Source organism: Montipora capricornis, chromosome 2 (assembly GCF_036669925.1).
Source record: "Montipora capricornis isolate CH-2021 chromosome 2, ASM3666992v2, whole genome shotgun sequence".
NCBI classification, from domain to species: Eukaryota; Metazoa; Cnidaria; class Anthozoa; order Scleractinia; family Acroporidae; genus Montipora; species Montipora capricornis.
The window spans coordinates 45633982-45653981 of NC_090884.1; the positions used below are offsets into that span (position 1 = coordinate 45633982).

General features: G+C 38.8%; 3 protein-coding genes across 3 annotated transcripts in view; all 3 read left to right on the forward strand.

Annotated features, from left to right (window-relative positions):
* Positions 1–3497: 3497 nt before the first annotated feature.
* On the forward strand, positions 3498–6454 carry LOC138038038 (neuropeptide FF receptor 2-like). Its single transcript, XM_068883864.1, has one exon. It carries the CDS (start codon positions 3799–3801, stop codon positions 4840–4842), a length of 1044 nt encoding a protein of 347 aa, XP_068739965.1. The 5' UTR covers positions 3498–3798; the 3' UTR covers positions 4843–6454.
* Positions 6455–15395: 8941 nt separating this feature from the next.
* Positions 15396–20000, forward strand: part of LOC138038040 (neuropeptide FF receptor 2-like) — an 11466-nt gene continuing 6861 nt past the window's right edge. The window contains exon 1 of the mRNA XM_068883866.1: positions 15396–17606. Coding sequence (XP_068739967.1) covers positions 15776–16930 — 1155 coding nt within the window. The 5' untranslated portion in view covers positions 15396–15775 and the 3' untranslated portion in view covers positions 16931–17606. The remainder of the gene's footprint in view (positions 17607–20000) is intronic.
* Positions 18896–20000, forward strand: part of LOC138037397 (uncharacterized) — a 2035-nt gene continuing 930 nt past the window's right edge. The window contains exons 1-3 of the mRNA XM_068883332.1: positions 18896–19070; positions 19190–19452; positions 19781–20000. The exon at positions 19781–20000 is cut by the window's right edge and continues 930 nt beyond it. Coding sequence (XP_068739433.1) covers positions 18896–19070; positions 19190–19452; positions 19781–20000 — 658 coding nt within the window. The remainder of the gene's footprint in view (positions 19071–19189; positions 19453–19780) is intronic.

Genomic DNA, 20000 nt, shown 5'->3' on the forward strand with positions numbered 1-20000 from the left:
ATAAATGAATTTGCATAATACAATGCAAACCTAGACAATAAGAATAAATAGTAAGTTAAAGGTAACCAGCAAGAATGCGCATACGGCGAAATTACCACGATTCGTTGCAAAGAACTAAATTACATGGTATATAGTGATGCCCTAATTAAGTATTATAGCGGACATCGTAATCCCTCTTAAGTTACTTTAGATCGCCTGCGAGATCCGGTATTTTCCTCGTTAGCCAACCACATGTCCCCATTTTTACCAAGGTTGGCAGCTGAGCGAATTCCACGCAAAGATTCCAAGATTCGCGTCGTACGCGATATACCATCCAACAAAAATGGCGAAGGATGTTGAGAAAAACGCGTATATACATTTTGTGGACGACAGTGACTTCAAGGAAGTGAGCGCAGTAGGAAAACATAAATCGAAAAAGAATCGTAAAGCTGATTTTGGAAACATGAAAGGAAAACTTGAATCAAGCGTCCGATAAAAATTTTTGAACCCGTTTCATCGGATTCAAGTCAATTTGCAAAGCACGTATGTTAAATATAGCTGTCTCTTTAAAAAATTGTTTAACACGGTTTCGTATATGGCACAACCTTGAATGTGGTATCATCGAAAACTAGACAGTTAAGCGATTTCAGTCATAGATATTTGAAACCTGTATCTTGAAAGGATCGATTTTTATTAGCGATGAGAACTTAATTGGTAAACATTGGCAATTCGCAGACTACGGTCAACAAGTAATGTATCGCTGACTTGGTTAACGCGTTCTTGATTTTCTTCGCGGGATTTAAATATGACGACTCAATTCTTAGATATTCATAGAGTGGAGAGAAAGATCTTTACAACAGTACCAAACATGAAAGGAAAACTTGAACAGACAGTGCGATAAAAATTTTTGAACCCGTGGTATCGGATGGAAGTCAATTTGCAAAGCGCACATGTTAAATATACCTGCATCTTTCAAAATTATTAAACTCGGTTTCGTACATTAGACAGTCTTGAAATTGGTATCATTGTAAACAACACAGTTAAGCAATTTGAATGATATATCTTTGCACCTTGTATCTTGAAAGGAACGAGTTTTATAGGCGACAGAATTTTGTACAAAATGAAATATCGCAGACACCAAGTAACATATTCCTGACTTGGTCAACGCGTTCTCGATTTTCTTAGCGGACTTAAACTATGGTGACTTAATTCTGTGATATTCATAAATTAGACAGCTAACGCTTTCAAACGGTACCACACATGAGAGGAAAATTTCAATTGACCGCGCGATAAAAATTTTTGAAACCGTAAGATCGGATTGAAGTCAATTTGCAACGCACGCGTGTTAAATATAGCTCCCTCTTTCAAAATTATTTAACACGATTTCCTGCATTAGACAATCGTAAAATTGGTATCAGTGTGAATTTCATAGTTAACCGATTTCCATGATATATGATTGCAAACGGTATCTTGACAGGAACGAGTTTTGGAAGCGACAGAATTTTGTCTTGGTATCATTGTAAACTAGACAGTTAAGGAATTCCAAGGATATATGTTTGAAACCTGTGTCTTGCAGACAATGAATTTTATCAGGCTATGAAACTCAATTTTGAAAACAGAGAATGACATCGTACAAAATTTGCCGCACTTTCTCTCCTCCCCAAAATATCCACGTAACGCGAGAAGTAACATTATCCGCGGGAAAATTGACATTATCTAAAAATAACCTAAGAGGGATTACGATGGGAATAGGGCCAATATGAGGGATTACTTCTCTCAACTTCATAATCTCTTGGTACAAGTTAAGAGGGACTCTCGAGCCAACAGCGCATGCCAAGGAGGATCCAGGATTCACAGGTTGACCAGAGACCAAGGACGGACAACCCCTGAATGACATTTTTCATCGGAGAAAAACATTTTATGCCTTGAGCGATATATATATATATATATATATATGTATTTATTAAATTCTCAACCTCGGATAATGCAATTCTCGTGCTCTGATTGGTTCACTCAATCTCGGTTATCAGCTCATATACCTTACTTTGACCTTATATGGTAAATGATTGCGCTTAGCGTTGCTAAACTAAAAACGTTTACGCCAGAAAGCGAAATTTCTTTCGGTATAAAGCAAAAGAAAAAGGTTTTTGTGGAAAGTTTGGATCACTTTCGAAGCTTAGAGATAAGCGAAAAGGTAAGAAATGTTTTTGTGATGAGCCTGCGTCTTTCTGACCACGAGGTATTACATGTACACAACATCGCATGTTCATCAACTTTTTTCGATTTCGCTAGGATTTTCTCTCTTTTTTCGCTCGTATTTCGTACTTCTAAACTTTTGGAGTTTAAGGAATTTAATAAAACAATTATTCCATTCGCGCTTGTTGGATATGAGAGTGGTTATAGCCATTAAATATTTATTTATTCCTACCCTGCGAGCAGAGTCTCTTTCGATCTTCCCAGATAAGTCGGGAAGAGGAAAGTAGACTCTGCTCGCCGCCTCCACATTCTTTGATTTGCCGCTCATCCAAAGAATTGGATGAGTCAGTCCAGCTTGATCTTCATGTCTCTCAATAGCTCGGGTCATCAATATTTCAGCGTGGTAAATTCCCATGAGTTTTTCCGTCTTATGTGTCGGTTACAGAAACTAGTCTGACAGAAACCTATAAATTTTTCAGTAAAAAAATGGAATAGCATTTTAAGAGTATGGACTATCTTGAGTTTCCAATGAAATGATTTCTTGATTGTCGAGTGTTTGCCAGAGTTGTTGGAAAATATCCCGACTGTTTGCTTTCAAATTGTGGCTACTGGTCGCGCGTGACTGAGCGAATGCATTTAAATTTTTAACGGATGCTCAATACGAAATGTGCAGGCGGGGAGAAGAGTCTACTTTCCAGACTTTCCTCTTCCCGACTTGTCTAGGAAGATCGAAAGAGACTGCTTGCAGGGTAATTTACTCCAAATTGCACTTGCAATCATATGATTACCTATACATTGCAATGCGTTCGCGATGATCACTTTCACTTGAGTGTAACCTACATACTGAAAGTTTCATAATAAATGTTTTGGTACCGAATACTAATTGAAAAAAAAACGTGATGATATTTGAGATGCACTTACTTGTCACTGAGATGACAGAAGGAGTTAAATATAAGAGAGTTTATGATTAATTACAAACGAAAATCATTTCGTTCTGTTCCGATCATTTGTAGATTTGCATACAGTTATTGACTCTGCTTTAGTAAATTGCATGCACATGGGATGATTAAAAGTAAACTGTTATTTTAGAGTTCTTTGTTTTCTTTTCATTTGTTTGAACGAAACGTACCGGTGATGAACATATTTCTTTGAAGAACCGAGTATGACAAACCGTACTTGTAATTGATGTCACTGGTTTTCAACACGGGTTTGAGGAGGTGTGAAAATAATATCACATCAATAAGAAACTAATATCCAACGTTTAATAAAGAGGCAGATGTAGCAGCTGAGCATATTTTTCAGCTGTGTATAAACAGCGGACTTAAACATGCTACTGCAAATTGAAAGAAAATTTGGTGCCTTTTTAATCAAGCTTAGGATATTGAAAAACTCGACAATCGGTAACCCAACCTCGGACAAAGGGCAAGGATACGAGTAGATACCAACTCAAAGCTAATTAAGCCGTTCACCGAGTTCAAGTCCTGCCCGTTGCACAGTTTGAAGATTGACTGATTTAACAAATTAAAGCTCTTGCATGAGAGCTGGTTCTGCCTTCTGGTTCACGCTAACTGGCCCTCAAAGGATTTGGATAGAGAACAGCGTAGGTTTACAAAGGCTGGCGAGATGTTGATGTATCGTAACATATTGTTCAATATTAACTGTGTCTTCTTAGCTGTAGGCACAATGGAAAACATCCTTGTTTGTGTAGTCATGAGCAGAGTCTACAAATTGAGAACATCTCGTTTCACTTCAAAGCTTTCCAGCTTCTTTATTCTCCAGTTAGCAATAACAGACTTGATCTACAGAGCTGTTAATTTTTTCCGCCAGATTTCAGCGAAACACCGCGTAGGATTAAGCATAGAACAATGCAAGATTACTATATTTTCCACGTACACTTGTGCTGCAGTAACAATTCTTCTTCTTGCAGCAATTGCAATCGATCGATACGTTCATATTTTATATCCCATTCGCAGTTTAAGTCTTAACCCTAGAACAGGTGTGGTTATGCTACTTATTTGGATTTATGCGATGTTGGTCTGTTCTGGATTTATCGTCAGTGCTACAGTCTCCGAGAAATTCTTCTCTCCTCGCCATCGAAGACGTTTCTTAAGAGAACCTCCAAGACATTGCACTCCAGGAACTTCACGAGCCTCAGACCGTCGTATATCTTTTACAATTTATTTCTTATTCGCTTTTATGGCGCCATTGTTGTGTATAATCCTTTCCTACAGTAGGATAACAGTTTTTCTGTGGCGAAAAACTAAGGCGACTGGTATAGTCAACAGAAATACAGCCAGGGCAAAGTTGCGAGCTATGAAAATGCTCGGAATAGTTGTCCTCAGTTTTCTCGTCAGCTGGGGACCGATACTGACTCTAGATTTGGTTGCGTCGTACACTCTCAAGGGAAGGAAAATCAAGCGTGTTGGGAATTTCCCTCTTCGACCTTTATTTCACTGCATTACATTAACGAGCTCAATTATTAACCCCATGATATACGCGTTCGGCGACGCCAATTTCAGAAGAAGTCTTCGTCTTTTGTTGCGTATTCGTCAGAGAGACAGCGTAAATATTACCCGCGTTTGTCCTGCAAGGCAGAAAACTGTTTGTATTCAAATGACTGCACTAAGCGAAAGGGTTTCCCCGGGAAATTTAGGCGTGCATTGCTGAGAGCATCGTCAAGAGTAATTTTCCGTTTGAAAGGTTTCAACTTGTTTTTAAAAGGTCACTATAGATTTTTTCGTGGAACTGTTTTTATGTGTCTCGCATATTCGTAAGTTACAGAGATGTTAATGTAACTCTAAACCTAAAGAGGAATGCATAACAACGATTACAGAAAGAATCGATAACAAAGAGAACGAAAGTAGCTTGAATAATCAAGGAACCTTAAGGACGGTGCTTACTAATTCAAAGGTGAATTTTGCGCGGTTTACTGAATATGCGGGAAACGCAGATATTAACAAGTGTTATTGAAATCCAAAAAGAAAATTGGGGGTAACCACGCAATTTTCGACGATAATTAATCAACAATATTTGTAAAAAGCTTTAAAATACAAAACAATATATGGCGTTCTTTTCCAAATTGAAGCTTAATGATCTCTGAAAAATTCATGGTTACCCCCAATTTTCTTTTTGGATACCAAGAGCACTTGCTAAGTTCTACTTTCTTGGCATAGTTTTGAACCGAGCAAAAATATCCCTGTATTAATAAGCACCACCCATAGGAAATCCGAGGATCTTCGAGATAGGTACCGTACTTAAATGTCAACTTGTAAATGCAAATTATATCTTGTGGGATGTTAAAATTATAGCTTCGATATGACTGAGCGTTTTTAGGGTACGGAACAGAGGAGACTAATGTTGAGCATGCGCCTCATCACCCCGAAAATCCCTTGAATTTCAGTCAAATTCATTCGAAACGCGGGAAGATGAGAAATGGCGGATGTAGTGCTGGCATCGTTAATATTCATCGCCTGTTTCCAAAAGGACGGCACACAATGAATGCAAAAATGATGAGTCATTTGAAAGACTTGGGCATTACCTTATCTTTATGACTGATACTGGTTCAATACAACGGGAAATACGGCGAAGAATCACAAATGAAGCCAAGATGACGAGTCGGAAGTGTGGCGATGAAGTGAAGAAATTGCAAGGAGCAGAGGATAGTTTTGCCTTCCTGGCGTTGTTTTTCCTTATTTAAGAGACTTCAACTCAGAATGGAGTGCTGCTTAATAATAAAGTAAGTCGCATTTAAATTGAAACGTGAGTTCACATTAAAAAATGTGGCTAAACTGGCGTTTGAAGCGCGGACAACGATAAATAGCTAACAAGATGGAGTTGAAAAATGACCGCTCATTGGCGAAGAACATCTCATTTCGCTATAAAGCTTCCCAACCTTGAAATTTTGAACAACATGCTCGAAATAGAGTCGGGAATTGTTCTGGAGAAGAAATAGGGCTGATTTTGAATCGTGAAGCGAACAGATTAAGCCAAGACGCAAGGCTTTCCTTTACGGGTGCTCCAGATTATTTAAATTTCCTTGGCAAAAAATATTTTGATTCCCTTATTCGAGACTTTTGTCATATGGGAATTCCCGCTTGCTGCAGTAAGCCCAACAACCAAAGAAAAGATTTGTGTAAAGAAATTGTCATTTAAAGTGGCAAGGCTCAACACAGCAGGTTCTGTGTGATACGATGTTGTCTACAAAGTGGCTCCAAATCTTGTTATGATATCATCTCACTCTGCCCCATTCTGTCTTTGACTTGGCAAACTTTAACGTCTGAAAATTAAACCACTGAAAAAGCATTAAATTTGAAGTCTTTTTCAATTTGTATATTGTCATATTGCCCTAAGCTGTGAAAGTTTCAAGTTGATGAAATTACGAGCACAAGAAATTCTAACTCGGAGAACGAGACTCATGTCGGCAGCTCATGCGTTCTCGTGGCCAAATCTTAGAAAATAATTCGTGATACGGGAATCGCCTTTAACAGCCGACACACAAATATCATAAAGCCCTGGCCAAACGAAACGCAAGTCATCGCAAGTCGACGCAAGTTTTGTTACTTGCGCTGACTTGCATACCGTTTGGCCACTCACTTGCATTCACTTGCGAAGACTTGCGACGACTTGCGTTTGATTTGAACATGTTCAAATTTTGGAGGCAAGTCCGCCCAACTTGCGTCTCGTTTGGCCACTCAACGCAAGTGGATGCAAGTTTTCGCAAGTCATTCGAACTTTTTTGGAAACCTTTTAGCCAATCTGATGCCGCTGTTTGAGCAGGAATCTGAAACTTTCGCGCTTTCCCTTTTGACAAGATGGCTTCTGTCACGGAGCAAAATTCGGAAAACTTAAGCCCCGAAGAGCTAAAAGAAAACAAGGATAGGGAGTTAAAAAAACATAAGAAAAACGAAAACCATAACAGGAGACCCAGTAGCGGTGCAAGTATAAGCAGCAGCTACAGTGAAAGTAGCAGCTCTTCCGAGTCTGAGCCTAGGAAAAAGAAAAAAAAACAAAAATTCTGCTACTTTTGCAAAGGACTTGCGCTCAACTTGCGTCGCGTTTGGCCACCCTATCGCAAGTGAACGCAAGTCTTCGCAAGTGAGAACTTGCGTCGACTTGCGATGACTTGCGTTTCGTTCCTTCTCTGTCTTTGTTGAACCCGTAAGTTACCAGAGAAATTTCCATTTGGTTTCAGTGTTGTACGCAACACCACCTTGGCAAAATATTAGAAGTACAGCATATTTTGATTTCGGCTCGACGGGCGAAAGATTCACGCTGTCGAAGTCCATTACTCGTCGCTTTTTTAAGATTCCAGATCTTTATGTTTCACCGCCTGTCTGGACGTTCCATTCTTGAGCTCCATGTGGGTATATTTTCTTTAAAGATGTACTAAAAAGCCATTCGCGTTACAATGACTTTCGACGCCATTACAGGTTAATTGTGCAGAGCAAGCTACGCATTAGCCCAGCCCCCTCAAACCTAACAAAATACCCACAGAAGACCCTATGCACAAAGACACCACTTAGCAGGGGAGTGACAGGCAAGACTTTTCCCGACAAGGAAAATTAAAAAACCCACGAAATGAAACCGAGATTCCGACTGGGTTTGGCAACCCAGTAATAATGCACAAACAGCGGTGACAAACATGAGATATTAACGCATCATTTGAAATTATCTTTTACTTGACGTTTCGTATGCTTTGGCATACATACCTCTTCAGAAGTGACGGTTAATACAAAATTGGAGTTTAAATATACAGGATCACTAAACTATTAACAATTAACTATTAAGTAACAATAGAGGCGGCAAAAACTCACAAAGACACAGCTTTTAGCTGCTGACATATTAATTTAAGGTCTTTTGATCAAAGATTTAAAGCCCACTTTAAATGAATGTGTCAGCAGCGAAAAGCTGTGTCTTAATTAGGTTTTGTCGCCTCTATTGTTACTTAATAGTTAATACTTAAGAAGTTATTGATCCTGTACTGTATATTTAAACTCCAATTTTGTATTCACCGTTACTTCTCAAGATGTATGCAGATGTAAGCAGATGTAAGCATAAGAAACTTCAGGTAAAAGATAATTTCAAATTTTAAATGATGCGTTTATATTTGATGTTTGTCACCACTGGTTGTGTGTTATTTCTGATAAAACTGAGATGGCCAAAGAAAAAGAGTGTGAACGGTTTTTCTTTGTTTTTAAATCCACATGTATGTTCCATAGGAAATTTTTTGCATGTCAATCATTGTCTTACGCACTCGCCAGGAAGGGAACCTCAGTATCACCTACGCGTACGATTTTCCCTCTAACTCGTTCCCAGTTTATTTTGAAAAAAGATCAAAGCGCTGAAGTAGACTGATGTATCAACACGATCTCTTCCTCAAATGAAGGATTATCCTTCATTGTCAGTTTGCCTTAAATGAAGTATTATCCTCCATTTTGATCACTCTGTTCACACACGAGACTGGATAAAATGTTTTCCCGCCACACTACAACGATCAGAAACGGCAGAAATGCTTATTATAAATGCATTTTTTAGCATATACCTATCGAGGCTTGTGTTTGAGCCCGTTATCAATTCGCTTCCCGCTTTTGCCCACCAAATTCTAGATTTATGGTTTACTCGACCTTGCTTAGGAATATACTTGTAATGGGACCTGTTAAAAAGAAGAAATCAGAATTAATATCTGTGACTCAGGGATAACACTGATCAGTGTGCTCAGGAAGTATACTTTGGTGAATGTCATCAAACAGCCAACAAGAGTGACAACACCATCAGAAACACTGATTGATTTATCAATAACAAGTGTTAAAAATAAGATCGCAAAAGCTGGAGTTTTTGATACCTGCATGGATGATCACAAGCTTAAATTAGCTATGCCATTATGAAATTATTCAAAGCAAGAGTACCTCCCAAAATCCAGCTAGTGTATGATTGGAAAAGAAGCCATGTAGATGATTTCGAGAGGGAGATTGCCATCACTCCATGGCATTCTTGCAATGTCTTCGGTAATATAGATGATAATTATTGGATGTTTGAGACTCTGTATAACGATATTAAACATAAAAACTTAAAACAAAGGAAAGCCAAGGTCATGACACAGTATCTATATACATGGATGAATAGTGAGATAAGGAAACTAATGAACAAAAGTAACAAACAGTTATTAAAAGATGAAATGGTATATGAAATGAATCATATATGAACTGCGGATATGAAATCAAGTGAAGCTATGATCTTCGCAGTTATGAACGCAATTTATACAATTGCGTAGAGAAGCCTGAAAAATTCAGGACTTCCACGGGGTTTGAACCCGTGACTTCGCGATTCCGATTCATAGCTTCACTTGATTTATATCCGCAGTTCATATATGATTCATTTCATATACCATTTCATCATTGATTCATTCCTCACGGGACCATTAGAACCCACAAATGACCAGCTCCCAACGTCAGTGGCTTCATAGCTCAGTTGGTTAGAGCGTCGCACCGGAATCGCGAGATCACGGGTTCAAACCCAGTTGAAGTCCTGAATTTTTCAGGCTTCTCTACGCAATTGTATAAATTGCATTCATAACTGCGAAGATCATAGCTTCACTTGAGTTATTAAAGGCACAGAAAACCAAACAGCCAAATGACAGAAGGAAGTCCAAGGAGTTACGAAACAAAGTAAATAAAGCTCTCAGAAAGGCTGGAGCTGAGTATTGGAATAAAACTTGGAATAAAGCTGAAAAAGGATCAAGTGAATATTGGAGCATTATAAGGAAAATGACTTATACAGAGCAAAAAGGAAGGAAAATAGGTTCAATTAGAAAAGGAGATGGAACTTTGTTATGTGATGATAAAGAGAAAGCAAATGCTATGAATTATTACCTCGCTACAATTGGAGAGAAATTAGCTTTCTGCTTGCCAGTAGCAACACAAACCCTTATTGCATCCTATGTAACAAGCTAAGACTGACTCCAACCATAGACAATGTCAATCTGGGTGAAGAATTATATATACAAAGAAGGCAGGTGGTCCTGATGGCATTGAAATGAAAGTTCTGGCTAATCAACTGTCTTATGGTGTTTCATTCATAAACAATCTAAGTTTTAGAGATATACAAAAATTTGGTTTTATCAACGGAGTAAGTAAGTTTTAGAGAAATGACTTACCCAGCCAAATGGAAAATCAGAACAGTTAAAACTATCCACAAAAATGGACACAGGGAAGACTGCAGTATTATCGACCACTTACAATGCTGAGTATACCCAGCAAAGCTATGTGAATGACCCATGTGACGCAATCGCAAACGGAGAAATACACCTATATGCAGACGACACTACCCCCTAAGTTGTAGGAGAGAATATTGAAGAAGTTATTAAACAACTGAATGTAGTATTTGTGGAGATATGTAGATGGTCCAACTTAAATAAGTTTACCATTCATTCAGACAAAGCAGCTTACGACTAAAATTAAAGTAAAGTAAAGCAACCATATTAAACGTCGATAACTCGTAACAGTAACTCAACTGACAAACCTGAGGTCGACGGTGCGCTCATTTTACTCCCCCCTTTTCATCAGTGCTCCGTTCTACGGGTATTTAAAGCTACTTAAGCTACATGGAAAGGAAAGAAGTCGAAACAAGGATGTGAGATCCTGAAATCGAACTCAGGGCCTTTTGCACCAAGGCCGCGCATTAACAGACCGTGCCATCCTCGCTCTTCGACTGCACATCCACTTCACACAAAAAGCCTATAAATGTGACTAATGAAATATGCCAGAATCTCTGTCAACACAGAATTGCCAACGTTTCCAGGCCTTCTTCGTATTTTTAGCGAGTTTTACAAAATATGGAAATACGCGGGTTGCCAAATGCAACGCTGCCACGTGATTTCCCACCAAGGATAATTACCCGACCGAACACTCCTGTCCTCAGACGCTGTCCTGCCTCCCCACCTCTACCCCAACAGTAGGGAGCTTTAGCAACGACGACGGGAACGGCAACGAGAACGTCATCTCAAAACATAAATTCTCAATATTGTAATCTCTTTACGACTATTCCAAGCTTTTTAATATGACAAAGTATGGCAGTCCCTTAGGAATGAAAACGTTCTGAGCGGTGCATAATCTAGGGGAGAAAAATGAAAATTTATCTCCAAGTGTTGACGCCTCCATAAAACCCTCAAATTTGACTATTTCACGTTGCTGTTTTTCTGACGACGGCAAAGAAATTGACAAAAATGAAAAATGCACGTGCAGAGCGTGCACAGCTATTGTTTTTGACCACAAAATATGCAAATTTGTGACGTTTTCATTGCCGTCACCGTTGTCGTTGCTAAAGCTCCCTAGTCTGAACGGGCGTGCGAACGCTGACGTCATAACAAGATTTTCTCGGATCGACAGATTTCCCAAAATTTTTTACCCATGGTACGTGTGCTCCCCTGGCGCGCTTCCCACGCCTGAGCTCTGCTAAAATATGTCGAAATCAGTGCGTAAGAAGTAAAACCCGGTGAGAAAAATAAAACTGAATACTTTTGTGGTCTGACATCGAGGGGTAACTGCTTTTGAAGGTTTTTTTTTGGTAACATAAACAGGTGATCTCATTTTGGTGGTTTTATCTTCGATTTAGGAGCGCAAGGTTTCGCTGAGTTTCACTAGATCATTTTCACTGTCACGCAACAAAAAAATTAAATCGAAACCGTGCAATGAAATAACCCAAACTTGGAATGTTGTAGAAGACACATTTATAAATGACCTCACCAATTCTCAGGTCTGTACGGTACATCGTTTCTGAGTTATTTATCAAAGCGTTTCACGCAACTTTATAGAGTATTGTATGGAGCCGCCATATTGGTGCACGACGGTGGTCCACCAACATGGCGGCCAGAAATCCACACGAACATCTGGAATTTATTTAGCGATGAAAGCGCTTACTTTTCGCTCATAAGATAAAATACATGTGTATGAACACATCTCATAATGTACTTGAAACGCTCAGACTGCTAAGATTCATAGACATAGACATTTTTTTCAATCAAAAGCTTTGTATCTAGGTGACAATTCGCAAATTCAAACTGCTGTATTTTCGAAACGAGAGACGTCATGGAACTCGAAACTTGAAAAAAGATTTATTTCTAGGTCATCTTAAACCTCCGAAAGATAAAAATTCAAAACACCTTACGTTTTGATGACGTCACTGTAAAAACCATCTGTAGGGTTCCTCTAGGCATCCTAAAATTGTAACGCCATTCTTCACAAACTGAACAACTTCTTATATGAAGGTGTCCCACCACGCACTAGTTCTGCCAGGTCCTGTCCAAAATCGTCGTCGGAACACTTGGATACTTGCAATGGAAGTATTTTCATCCTTACCCGTTGATGTATGGAAAATTCATATTAAAAACCACCACTTTGTAATGGAAGCATAGGACCGAAAATTCCATTTTAACGCACGAAAATGCGAACTAAGCAAGGTACAGATTTTGTTAGCTTGCTTTATGCAAAACAAAGATTGATGCAAAAGTAAATAAATATTGATACACAGTTTTTAGGAAGAGCAGAAGGAAGTTTTCAGGACGGTCGATCGAGAATAAAATATTTTGCCATCAGCAACAAAATTTACAACATGAAAACAACATTAATTTTGAACCGCGAATATAAAAAGTTACCATCAGCGAAAAACATTGTGGGAGATTTGTTACTACGTTCAATTTTGTTATTGTACTTTTGGCTCCACAAGTAAATCGCAAAATCGAAAGTGACATCGAATTCAGCGGGCGCCGTGATCAAGTTACCGCGGCGTGTTTACTCGCGAAACTGTGAAGCATCTGAGTGTATCAAATGACGGCAAGATACTGGGTTTTTGTTTTTGGTTAGTTTTCTTTTTCTTTGAAGTATTATAAAGTTTTACAAGAAATATGAGAATTCAACACAAAGATCATAATCGCCTAACTCTTGAGGTTGACCATAGCTTTTGCAAAGTCAAAAATTTACTATCCAAGACGAGGTTATTTATCACCAGGTAATTCCATCGTTCTGGAAATAGCAGCTACTTGATTATTCATCAGCATCACAAATTTTTGCTGATTTAGGGCTCATTTTGTTGAAACTGAAGCACGCTTCCAACAGACCTGTTTATTTTCGTGACTTATGCACGCGCTGCTTACATTGCACTACCACAAAAATCCTCCCGTATCACATTTCAACCCACGTATACAAATTTTTTAAGCTCGAAAATTACTCAACATGATGAATTCGCAAAGGCTGGAAATCTCACAAAAACCTTTTCCAGCGAAAAATTATTGAATCAAACAAGATATTTGCTATTAGAGGCAAAACACCCTTCCTATTTCATAGCGTGCGTGAAAACAAGAGATCTAATTGTTACCCGCGGAAGACTGTGCAAAGATGAGTTCAAATAAATATAAATAGCCAGACAATCGACTTACGATACCTTCTCTGTCTTTGTTAAACCGATACGTTACCAGAGAATTTTCCATTTGGTTTCATTGTTGTACGTAACACCACACTTAGTAAAATATTAGAAATACAGCTCACTTTGATTTGCTTTCATAAGGGCTCGACAGACGAAAGATTGTGGTCGAAGTCCATTACTCGTCGCTTTTAAGATTCCAGATATTTATTTTTCACCGCCTATTGCCAATATTGCCAATAGTTTTGAAATCCAAAGAAAAATAAGAATCGATATTTTTGGAGGGTCCCCAAGAGGGTTCTTCAATCCCGCCATCCCGACCAAAATTTTTCCTTCATCCCAAAATGCCGAACATTTTTTTCACTGAGCCAATCCCCATCCCGGTCATGACGTCACAACATGATGCCCAAGCCTCGTCGCCAATTACAACTACAGTTGATTTAGAATACGCCTTGATAGTCTTTTCCAGCAACCTTTATGAACCAATTGACCGTAATAATAGCAATTTGCAATTACAGTTTTAAAATCGAAATGATCGCTTGGTTGTCCATTAGTAGTAGTAATTGAATCTGTTCACATGTTCCACTTTGTTAAGCTCGGTTGTAAGTTTAGATTTAGGGTGCGTTCGATTGACCGTATTCCGAAATAGGAATACATGGAATAGAAGTTAGAAATCCTTCTTTTTTGCGGAGATGCACATTAAAATTGTCAAGCACCTGCTAAAATGCTATTTTAAACATTCGACGAGCATAATTAGATTTTGGCAGAGAACCGTCCGTAACATTGCCACAGGAAATATATGCCAGTCAGCTTCGGCGGTCATCTTGACGTAAAGAAAAAAGCCTTTGGCCTCGAGAGGAATTCACCATCCCTAGAGCATGTTATACGTGAAGGAACATGGAAATTTCTAAGTTCCTTCGTATTCTGCCTTGGGAATTTACTTATCATTTTTATTCGCTTTCCATCGAGTTTACTCCTTTTAAACGTGAGGTAAAAGATGGTTTGATAATTTAACATTTGCCTTTCCTCAAGGTGGAAAAAACATAACAACAAATTAGCTCTAATTTGCCAGTTGAAGTGAAACTCTGGACAATAATGGCATTTTGTTGCTGTTTTTTTTTTCAGTTTCTGTAAGAAATACATACAATACCTACAAAGTAATCGCAAAGTAATTGATAAAAGGACTCGAAGGTGCCAGTTTTAGAAAACTGAAACATGCATGCCCGTCATCTTTCGCAAGAATACATACGGCAAAATGTGAAAACGTAACCATATTGAAGGAAGAGTTTCATGGAAAAAGAAACGCCAAGAGTACGGCACAGAAGATTTATTTAAGTATTCAAAGTAAGGAATCACCTGCTCAAAAATGTGCTATCTGCTGTTTGAAGAAAAATGAGTTTGAGGATTTAACGCCGCGTTAATGAGATTATTGTCTTGTCTCGAACCTGTGCTTAAGATGATGGCTCATTTCCCGTCGTGTGGTCGTTGCTGTCGATGGAGATTCATATTTTCAGCTCACCGCAAACTGCAGTGTTTGTTGTGGTGTCGAGAGTCATGCATTTTATTGGGCGTGTTAATTTAAGGAGTTAGCAATTGTCTAATTAAGGTAATTCCTGCTGAATTCTTCGTGACAGAGAAATCAGTTGAGATGGTCAGTTTCCTTTACAGCCGTAGGCCCAATAAGAGCGACCTGAATTCCCTATCCAACCAAGTAAAAAAGAGCTGCCATTTTAATTTCTGTGAATTTAATCCTAGTCACGTGACTTGCAGCTGTTGCGTTGCTATTATATTGCAAGCACGCTGTACATGACAGATGTCACTTGTGTTTGTTTATAGACTTCCTGTTTTTTCCCATTGTCATCAGTTGCAATAAGGTCAAATACTGGGCGAGTGATATCAGAGATGAAGAGCTGTAATTAACAAAACCTTTTTTCTTTAACATTCACGATTTTTGCACATAAACTACTTACCATCGACACACGAACTGTGATTGGACGAAGAGGGGGAAGTCCGATGTAATCTTTTGTAAAATTGACTATTTATTCAAGCCGGAGAAATTGAAATCCGAGTCTGCATCGCGTCTAGCTGATTTTCTGAGTGATTGAGTAGTAAATGATAATGTCATTTGGACAGCCAGGAGCTGCATAAAGGATATGATTTCTTACCAAGTTAACTAATCCTTGAAACTATGGACGTGAAAGAGGCACATTCACGTGTTGAAAAGTTCAATAGCAAGCCATTGAAGTACTACAAGACAGTGCACAACATAAGCCGCGTTTTCCTAGCTTTGGGCACTGTGGAAAACATCCTTTTATGCTTAATTTTATACAAAGCCTTCAAGATGAGAGCCCCTCATTCGGTTATCAAGCTATCCAGCTTCTTTCTTCTGCAGTTGGCAATCACAGACTTGGTTTTCAGAGCTGTTCATGTCTTTCCATTGGTATTAGTGAGAGACGGTATTGAGTTGGGCACGGTACTATGTAAGATCGTTATATTCTCTTCCTCCACTTGCGCTGCAGTTACATTCATTAGTCTCGCAGGAATCGCAGCCGATCGATACATTCACATCATATTTCCAATCCGGACTTTCGGCATTAAACCTAAAAAACATTTGATTATGGTTTTTATCTGGATTTATGCTATGGCGATATGCTCAGGCTTCATCTTCAGTGCAACAGTCTCCAAGGAGCTACCACCACATAAAAGACGCCCGTTGACAAACGCTTGCCCAAATTCGACTTGTTATAACACCCACCACCCGATGGATGACAAAAAACCTGCCCAACATTGCGGTACAGGCATTTCTAGCGACTCGGCCCGGAAGATATCTTTTACAATATATTTTTCATTAGCGTTCTTGCTGCCACTCTTTGTAATCGTATTTTCCTACACCAAGATAATAATTTCTCTCCGGCGAAAGACGAAGGACGTTGATCTTGGAAACAGAAGCACCGCAAGAGCGCAATTACGAACCATTAAAATATTTGTCATAGTTGTATTCAGTTTTCTTTTCAGCTGGGCACCAATAATGACTCTTGATATGATTGAGTCCTATACTAAAAAAGAAAGATTCATTTCCATTGGGGTTTTTAGCGTGCGCCCGTTATTTGATTGTATCACACAAACAAGTTCGCTTTTTAACCCTCTCATATATTCATTCGGCGATGCAAACTTTAGAAAGAGCCTTCGTTCGTTGTTTCGTGTTGTGGAAAAACAGAGGGGCGTAAATATTAACACTGTTTCTCCCACCGCTGAAGGGAAGAAAAGAGCCCCATATCGCATTCAAATGACTGAACGAAATCCCAGGGTTTGTAAATCTAGTTTGGATGAAGGACATCGATAAGAAGAGCTTCTTGATTCTGAGTAAGGTTTATTCTTACTGCATTTCCCCAATCAAATGGCATGACTACCAAGAAATCATTGCAGCTTAAAGGAGATCGAGCTAATGGTCCCATGCACTCTTTGTGAACTTTCGAATTTTGACCTCAAGCATCATTGCTCAGAGATTATCAGCTTCGCCGGTCGAATTCATCACAATTGACGTAAAGAAAAACGCCTTTGGCCTCGAGAGGAAATCCATGTTATGCGTGAAAGGAACAATTTCCGAATTTTATAATGTATGTTTTAATGTTTAAATATTTTGTAAATCAGGAAATAGTTGCTGTGATTGTTTACCTTGTTTCATTCATTTAACAAACGAGTTTGCTCACAGAATTTAAGGCATCATGCTATTTGCAATTTGACTTCAAAAATTCAGAGAACTTGTTATCATTAAATCTCCTGTTTTAAGCGTCTTAGCTTCAATAACGAACCAGTTATTGGCCATCAAAAACTGATAAATTCTTGGGTGACAAAAACGCTAACATGCAATCTTGGTGAAATTTCGAATTTTCACCTCAAGCATCATTGCTCAGAGATTATCAGCTTCGACGATCGAATTCATCTTGGCGTAAAGAAAAACCGAAGCCTTTGGCCTCGAAAAGAATTCACCATTCCTATTACATGTTACTACGTGAGAGGTACATGGAAATTTCCAATTTCCTTTGTATTCTGCCTTGGAAATTTACTTATCATTTTTATTTGCTTTCCTACGAGTTTACTCCTTTTTAAAGGTAAAAGATGGTTTGATAATTTAACATTGGGCTTTCCTCGGGGCGAAAAACATAACAACAAATTAGTTCTAGTTTGCCAGTTGAAGTGAAACTCTGGAAAATTATTGCATTTTATAGCTGATTTTTTTTTTTCAATTTCTCTAAGGCCGTGTTTACAAGGAGGGAGGGTAACCCTAGTCCTAGGGTTACCCTACAGCAAGAGGGTTACCCTAGCACTCACAGTAGGGTTACCCTATCTGCTTGTAAACAAGGCCTAAGAAGTGGCAAGGTAATCGATAAAAGGACTCGAAGGTGCCAGTTTTAGAAAACTGAAACATGCATGCCCGTCATCTTTTTCAAGAATACATATGACAATGTGAAAATAAACGTAACCATTTTGAAGGAAGTTCCTAAAGCGTACACTGAGATTATATTTACTCCATTTAGTTTATGACTGGACTCGTTCTTATTCGCTCTGGTTAATTGCCATTCTAACCGATAAACGAAGTTGATCTTATTAGTTGATAAGCTGAAGGAAAGATGGATGCATTTAGCTTTGTTGATAAGTGGCCGAAAACACTTATGGCTAATAAGTTCATCTCCAGATGATTCGCTAAAAACCCCAGCGAACTCGTTAAAAAGTTCAAAAAAATCCAAATTTCCGAATTTTAAAATGTATATGTTTTAATGTTGAAATGCTTTGTAAATCAGGACATCTTTGCTGTCATTATTTACTTTGTTTCATTCATTTAACAAACGAGTTTGCTCACAGAATTAACGCATCGTGCTATTTGCAATTTGACTTCAAAGGTTCAGAGAACTTGTTATGCTTAAATCTCCTGTTTTAAGCGTTTTAGCCTTAATAACGAGCCAGTTATTGGCCATCAAAAACTGATAAATTCTTGGGTGGCAAAAGCGCTAACATGCATTCTTCGTGAAATTTCCAATTTTCATCTCAAGCACCATTGCTCAGAGATTATCAGCTTCGGCGGTCGAATTTATCTTAAGGTAAAGAAAAAAGCCTTTGGCCTCGAGAGGAATTCCGGCACCATTCCTATTAGGCCATCCCCCCTTTTTCAAACTCGTGGATACGCGAAGCGTAGAAACGGGTTTCTTGCGGGGACTCCGATATTCGCCTTAATCACAGCCCGCCATCTTGATTTTGACGTCACAGCGTTTGACACCAAACCGAGGCCACGCGTGGAAAGCAAACAATCATGGCGGACAAGCAAGGTGAAAGTTCTGCTGAGTTTTGGCACAAAAATCTTCATACCATACCCAAATTTACGAACGCTTTTATTGAAAAATTTGCGTCAGACCATCTTCCGATTAAGGCAACGCTGACAAGAGGATACAAATTCTTCCACGAGTCTTACATTCACGATGTCGAAGGTGTGTTTGTATAAAGGTTGAGCGTTCGCCATGTTTTTCTTGTTATCAAGCAGTAGCTCAATGGTCCTTAATCTTTTGAGCTAAATACTATGACTTATATTTTGCGCATTAATTTGCAGTTAGACTTGCTATGAATGATGATGAGGGAGTCACGATTCGTGCGAAGTGCTACAGAAGCATGAAGAAAAATGAAGAGCCGCACAATCTTCTTGTCGTGTTCAAACGTGAAAGAGAGCCTTGCGTCGATTCGTTTCGTTGCAGTTGTGCTGCTGGCCAGGGGCTTTGCCATCATATCATCGGCTTAATGTACACGCTGGCGCATTACCAGATGCTAGGAATGAAAAGTGTGCCACCAGTTATATCTAAAACATCGAGACCTCAGGTTAGAATGGGAGATTACACACTAGACATGTGACATTTGTGTCAATAAATGATAATTATTGGACGAGGTTGAGCTAAATATCGTGATTTGTCAGTGGTGAGCAGATCAATTAAGGCTGAAGCCGAAGCTGAAGGCCAAGACAAATAATGAAAGGAAGGAAAGGAAAAAAATTGCATCAAATGATAATCAGAATTATTGGTAATGCAAGGTTCCAAAGTTGAAAGCAATAGTGCATAACGAATGAAAGCAAAGTTAACCTGGGAAAATGTCTTATTTTTATCTTCCAAACCAGAATTTATCAAGCAATATTTTAATGTTTGATTTTCAGACTTGGCATATCCCTAACCGAGCAGATGGTGTCAAGCCTCGCCCAGTTATGGATGTCACTGTACAAAAATTAAAGAATCCCACCCAGCAGTCAGCCCAAGTAAAAAAGAAACGAAAAGTCTCTGGTGTGACAAGTACTGTTTATAAGCCTTTTGAAGAACCACTCTGGTCCCTTGATTTACCAACGATCCTAAGTCCAATATTTGAGGGGCTTAATCCTA

What these genes read in the sequence shown, in the direction of transcription:
- LOC138038038 (XM_068883864.1), top strand. Translation starts at nt 3,799, where the DNA reads ATGTTGATGTATCGTAACATATTGTTCAATATTAACTGTGTCTTCTTA.